At 35.5% G+C, this 6,667-nt stretch overlaps 1 protein-coding gene across 2 annotated transcripts in view; it reads left to right on the plus strand.

The window, feature by feature from the left end:
• Positions 1-1,992: 1,992 nt before the first annotated feature.
• Positions 1,993-6,667, plus strand: part of LOC107679167 (eukaryotic translation initiation factor 3 subunit L) — a 10,267-nt gene continuing 5,592 nt past the window's right edge. The window contains exons 1-9 of one of the 2 annotated variants that reach the window (XM_016474653.1): positions 1,993-2,177; positions 2,356-2,398; positions 2,586-2,799; positions 2,875-2,954; positions 3,044-3,105; positions 3,231-3,300; positions 4,209-4,282; positions 4,406-4,577; positions 4,663-4,817. In XM_016474653.1, coding sequence (XP_016330139.1) covers positions 2,127-2,177; positions 2,356-2,398; positions 2,586-2,799; positions 2,875-2,954; positions 3,044-3,105; positions 3,231-3,300; positions 4,209-4,282; positions 4,406-4,577; positions 4,663-4,817 — 921 coding nt within the window. In that variant the 5' untranslated portion in view covers positions 1,993-2,126. The remainder of the gene's footprint in view (positions 2,178-2,355; positions 2,399-2,585; positions 2,800-2,874; positions 2,955-3,043; positions 3,106-3,230; positions 3,301-4,208; positions 4,283-4,405; positions 4,578-4,662; positions 4,818-6,667) is intronic. The other variant, XM_016474654.1, reaches the window with a different exon arrangement.

The following is a 6,667-nucleotide window of genomic DNA, read 5'->3' on the forward strand; positions in this document are numbered from 1 at the left end:
CCTCGGTGTGTGTGTGTGTGTGTTTATCGGATGCCCGTGCTGTAGTCGGGAGGTAAGTTTGGGTGGAATCTCTTACAGATGCTGGTAGCTGAGGGGAAAAAACTTCTGTCTTCTCCCTCCCTCTGCACTTTTTTCTCAACAACACACGTAAATCACTCTCTGTTTGGAAGTGACAAGCTGAACTGAAGCTGAAGTGATAAGCTGTACTGGCTTATAATATAATAGAATAGAATAGAATAGAATAGAATAGAATAGCCTATTGTGTAATATAATATAATAATAAAATATAAAACAATGTAATCATGAGGTAAATAATGATGACGTAATTTCTGACTGTTTAGGAATACGTGTACACACATGATCTATGTAAAATGCTGATGTTTAACACTTTCCATCTTCATTTACAGAAACCCATCATCTTCAGCAGAAGCACCATCACTATTAATAATCAATACATCACTAAAATCCCTCCTGTATCTTTGTGCGTGTTTTTAATTTTTGGAACACTTTGGCTTGTTTGCACTAACATGCCAGAGTAGCTTAAAGCAATTCAAAACAAACACTTTGAACAGCATTTCTCCAATTCTCTTCAAGCCAAATAAGTAGACATATGGCAGCAGTTATTGAAACTCATAACAGCCTCCATTCCCAGGAGCGCAGAGGCAAAACTACACATGTGGGATTTCAGAGTTGTGTTCATTCAAAGGGCACACTTTCTATTTTTGCCTCTCGTGTTCACTCACTGAATTCATTAGCTCTACACTAAATATTGACTGGGTGTCTTGTTGTTGACAAAATCGCAATAATCCATGGTGTTTCATTACTTGTCTTGTGACTTGACGAAATACCTCATTATAAAAGCCAATAAAAACTTGGATGAAATAGCCTAACTCTGCTGTGTTACAGTGAATCTGATGGGCAGGTGTGAATCCTCAATTATAGGAACATCTCCGACATCTACAGGACACATGTGGAAATGCAGCTCTATATCAGAGAACATTCACCATAAAAATAGCTGGTAAAATGCCAATATGCGGCAAATAATAACTATTATTATTATTATTAATAAAAAAGTATAATAATCTTTAAATTAATATACTACTACAGTAAATTAAATAAAATACCAAAAGCTTTAATCATTTATTCGTTTTTCAATTTTATGGGTATTGAATTTCCTCAGTATCATTATTTTGGTGTTATTATACAGTCTTTGTTATTAGTAAGGGATTATTGTGTCACATAGTTTATTTTGATTGTGATGATGATGATTGTGAGTTTGCTTTTTGGGAGGATTTCCTAAATTTGACTGAATTAAAAGAGAGGGGGAAAAAAGGAAAATGTGATCTTTGGTATATTTATGAAAAAAAAAATGAAACGTGTGATTTAGTAATGACTATAATTACAGTCGAAAGTTGTTTTATGTACGAATAGATCCTTGAAAACTTTACCAAATTTCGACATATTTCACAAGGAACTGTGTCATTATTTCTTAACACTGAAATTAATAAATGCCTTGAAATTCTGTTATTTAATAGAGGAATATAAACTTAAATATAAAATATATATTTACAAAAAAAAATACTGGTCCCCACGTGTATTTATGAACATTTTACGAAAATTAACCATGGTTTTACTGTTGTAAAAGAGTAGTAATCATGTTTTTTGTTTTTTTTTGGCATGTTGATTACCATTTGTTTAACCACATGTATTCCATGGTTTAACTATCCTAAGTTTTTTTGGTTCTATTTGTAGTAAAACAATGGTTAATTTTCGTAAGGGTTGTTTATTTGATTAAGTTCTTTTATTTCCTATGCTTTATTTTCTTTGTCTTGTTTCATAATGTTTATGTCTTGTCTGGGAAAGACATTTTCAGTAGCCAATTATGTTTTGTATTTGAATGTTTAAAATTGCTTGTTTCGCGTCTGAATTAATAAGTCTTACTTCCAATTCAGCCAAAGGATTCCGCCACTGGCCCACAATGCCTTATGCGCTTCGACCGCGTCACCGGAAATATGTGCAGTGGACTTCCTCTCTCTCCTCCGGTCGTGCTCTGCGGCAGCCGTGGGGTTTATTAGAGGTTTAAAAGCCAATTAGAGGAATAAACATTCCTCATCTCTAGTTACCCGATGGACGATGAAGAGGCGAGTGCTCGTGACTGTAGAGACACGAGAGCATGTGTGAGGGTTTCAAGCGTATAACGTGTGTTGATGTTAATCAGTGGAGCGTCACGATAAGACTTCATTATCATTCCTTTTGTTAATTATCGTTACAAAAGTCAACCTGCATGTTCATGTTAAAATGTCAGACTTACTAAAATATCAGACAGTATCATTTAAACTGTCTTTTTGTTTGCAGTATGACCCTTATAACTGCCCCGGTGATTATGACTATCACACCGGTAAGTAACGTTATTGATTATCAATATTGTTGTATGGCCATTTTATATGGGTGTCTATATTTATTAATGCGTTGGTAATATTAAGCTTTTTGTCATCCTAATAAAGCTGCCGAATGGATTGCATAGCTTCTAAACTGATAAGTGAGTAAATGTGTACTATTATCAAAGTGTATGTGTGTTTTTGCAGGCGACCCTAAAGCTGATCTGGCGTATGAACGTCAGTATGAGCATCAGCAGACGTATCATGTGATCCCTGAGGTCATCAAGAACTTCCTGCAGTATTTTCATAAAACCATCTCAGACCTGATCGATCAGAAGGTTTACGAGCTGCAGGCCAACCGCGTGTCCAGCGAGAGCATTGAGCAGAAGATCTACGAGATCCAGGATGTGTACGAGAACAGGTGCGCAGCCGCACGCTTATAGACTGTGTTGTTCTGATGTCTGGAAATGTTGATTTAGCTTTTATCTCATTTTAGCTGGAACAAGCTGACCGAACGCTTCTTTAAGACTTCTCCATGGCCGGAGGCAGAAGCCATCGCTTCCCTGGTTGGCAACGGTGAGTGATATTTGCTCATCGAAAGGAATCAGAAGCTCTGAATTGAATTTTTCTTTGCTGACATGGGCATGCTGTTTTGTCTGTTACAGATGCGGTTTTCTTGATCCTCTACAAGGAGCTGTATTACAGGCACATCTACGCCAAAGTCAGCGTGAGTGTTTTTGCTCATCTGTCTCATTGAATGACAACAAGAGTCTTTGTGAATATAGTTTTAGCTCATGAGTCTCAGCTCTGATGTGAAGAACTGTCAATAATGAGGCTTTTTCTCTTATGCAGGGAGGTCCAACTCTTGACCAGAGGTTTGAGTCCTACTACAATTACTGCAACCTCTTCAACTACATTCTCAGTGAGTGCAAACTCATCATTTACATGTGATGGAATTAAATTTGGGCAATATTTCAAATGTTTGTGTTGTGGAAAAAGTTTTTTTTTTTTAAGTGTATAAACAATTTGAGCCACTTCAGAGTAAAATCATAAATATTAAAATATGCAGACAATGTATCTTCCTATTTGAGCAACATTTTAATTAATTCATTCTTTATATTGTAGTTTTTAAAATATTGTCTAATATGTATGCTATTATTTCTATACACTACTGTTAAAAAGTTTGGGGTCAGTATAAGTCTTTTATTTTTCTTTTGAAAGGCATTAATGCTTTTTTTTTCCCAGCAAGGATGCGTTTAATTGATCAATAGTGACAGTACATTTATAATGTCACAAAAGATTTCTTATTCAAAAAAAAAAAAAAAAACGGCTGCTCTTTTAAACTTTCTGTTCATTGCAGAATCCTTAAATTGTATCACAGATTCCACAAAAATATTAAGCAGCACAACTGTTTTTAACATTGATGATAAATATTTTTTGAGCAGCAAATCAGCATGATTTCTAAAGGATCATGTGACACTGAACACTGGAGTAATGATGCTAAAATTAATAATACGTAATAATGAAAATTCTGCTTTGTCATCAAAGGAATAAATTACATTTTAAAATTCATTACAGTAGAAAAGTTATTTTGAATTATAATAATATTTCACAATATTACTGCTTTTACTGTATTTTTAATTAAGTAAATGCAGCTTCAGTCATAAAAAAAATTAACATAAAAACATAAAAATGTACTTCAGAATGTTTGTGTTTTTTGAATATTGTCAAAGGGTTTTTATGATTAGATCAGCCAGTCCATTGAAGTAGTCAATTTAAGTGGGTTTGATGGATTTACAACAGCACATTTAATGTGTTACATGTTGTCAGATGCTGATGGACCAGCACCTCTGGAGCTTCCTAACCAGTGGTTATGGGACATAATTGATGAGTTCATTTACCAGGTAAGTTAGTTGAGAAGAGCCTCTGTCCTCATAAGTTCTCTTATACTGCCGCCTTCTCTGTTACTGATGTGTTCGTGTAGAAGTGAAGAATGGCAGGTGCTGAACTCTCTCTCCATTCTGCAGTTCCAGTCGTTCAGTCAGTATCGCTGTAAGACGGCCAAGAAGTCAGAGGAGGAGATCGAGTTCCTGAGGAACAATCCCAAGATCTGGAACGTTCACAGCGTGCTGAATGTCCTTCACTCTCTGGTGGACAAGAGCAACATCAACGGTCAGCTGGAGGTGTACACTAGCGGAGGTGAAAGACGCCAACCAGTTCTCATGCCTTGGTTTCTTGTTCGTCTAATTCAGATGTCAGTGTGACGCCGGTGTTTGTGTCACAGGTGACCCAGAGTCAGTGGCTGGAGAATACGGCCGTCACTCTCTCTATAAGATGTTGGGTTATTTCAGTCTGGTGGGATTGCTGAGGCTTCACTCTCTGCTGGGCGATTACTATCAGGCCATCAAAGTCCTGGAGAACATCGAGCTCAACAAGAAGGTAAGAAAATACCCCACTATTGTCACTGAGTGAGTGCTAGTGTCTCAAGACTAGGGATGTAACGATTACCGGTTTGACGATAAATCATGATAAAATTCCCCACGGTTAGTATTACCGTTTCATCTTTTAATTATCATTAAAACTGTATTCGATTACCGCGATTTGAACAACTCGCTATAAATAAATACTGTCCAGCATAAAGCACAATTTTAAGTAACAGTCTCACGTGCGCACAGTAGCAGAGTAGTTTCGTTTTGAGTGAAAACAGGGTGGAAAAGCTGGGAGGTTTTAAAAGAGTGCTAAGGGAATTATACAAATTAATATATGAATGAATTAATTATATGAATGTACCTCTGAAGGTTCTGACTGTCTTCAGAAACGATTCGATGGCATTTTGTTTTCATCTTCGCTCCATGTAATACCTAAAGGAAGTGTTCTTAATCGCAATACTGCTTTGTAGGGCTGCAACAGCTAATCGATAATAATCGATAATGAAATTCATTGTCAACGAATGCCGTTATCGATTAGTTGGGCTGAGCACGTGACGGGGGAGCGTGACGGCAAGATAACGTACGCGATATGGCGTGGAGTGCGAACTGCGTCAAACACTAAATCTAAAAGCAGCGAATAACAGCTGTTAGTCAGTGTTGTGGTTTTCAGCGAATGCTTATGCATTTGTGCACCAATGCATATTTTTTTCCTTTCTTTTTATTCAAGCCTGTTAGCTTGCTGCGTTTCTCCGTTTCGTTCTGTTTTTTTTTATAGCATTTGTCTATTACAACAGTTAACTTATTTTTTTTTTTTCAAACGTGATTTACTGCAGCTTTGCTACGTTAACATGATTGTATTCAATGTTTGTATATTTCATTTATGCATATCATTTAATTATCATACAAAATTAAATGAATTATGAATTTTAGATGCTTATATCTTCACAACTGAACTGAACAATGTCTGTGATTTTTGTGAACATTTTATCATTAAAAACAATACAAATTTTTTTGTTTGTTTTTTTTTTTTCAGAAAAAAACAACTCAGCATGAGTGAATTTGTTCAAAGGAGAAGTGAGCCAGCCTCAACCCAGAGCATGTGGACATGCTGACATTTTTGCATTCCAATTCTAAATTTTGGAAAAATTAATAAGAAACATGTTCATATGAACAACTTTGAAAAGTGACAGTTTTCCTGTTCTTCTGCATTCTACCTCATTCTACAGTAACATTCATTATTTATTATTTATAATTTTGATATTTTAACAAGTTCTGCTGCTAATATCTTATTGCCAGCATGTTTATGTCCTAATTTCATAATGTGAATTTTATGAGTACAACTCAGTACTTGTTTTGCTTTTGTTTATTTATATTTTGGATATTTAAAGCAGGTTTACTGTTCAAATTCAAAAACTGGGCAAACTTTTGTGTTTTATCTAAGGTTTAAAATGTCAAAATTAAAGATAGTTCAACTCAATACGTGTCTTTTGCATTTTTTAAAGTACACTTATAGACATAAATACCCAGATTTAGGGTTTTATATAGTTATAATAAGCAAAACACCCAATTAAAAAAAGGTAAGTTTTTATCCTATTAATCGATTATCAACATAATCGTTAGTTGCAGCCCTACTGCTTTGTCCACGGAGTTCACGGGAAACAGCTCTAATTCAGCTTTTCCATAAGCGCCACCTAGTGTCATATTTACATTCAGCCTGTGTGCAGTTTGTCTGGCCAAAAATGGACCGAATTTGCATGCCCTGCTGTAAATTTTGACCGGTTGATGAAAAACAAGCTTATGTGGATTCTACACATTTAAACAATTCAGATAAGTTATCTAGAATTATTTATGGAGCAGATA

The sequence above is a fragment of the Sinocyclocheilus anshuiensis genome, unplaced genomic scaffold, assembly GCF_001515605.1.
Source record: "Sinocyclocheilus anshuiensis isolate Anshui unplaced genomic scaffold, SAMN03320099.WGS_v1.1 scaffold300, whole genome shotgun sequence".
Taxonomy (NCBI): Eukaryota; Metazoa; Chordata; class Actinopteri; order Cypriniformes; family Cyprinidae; genus Sinocyclocheilus; species Sinocyclocheilus anshuiensis.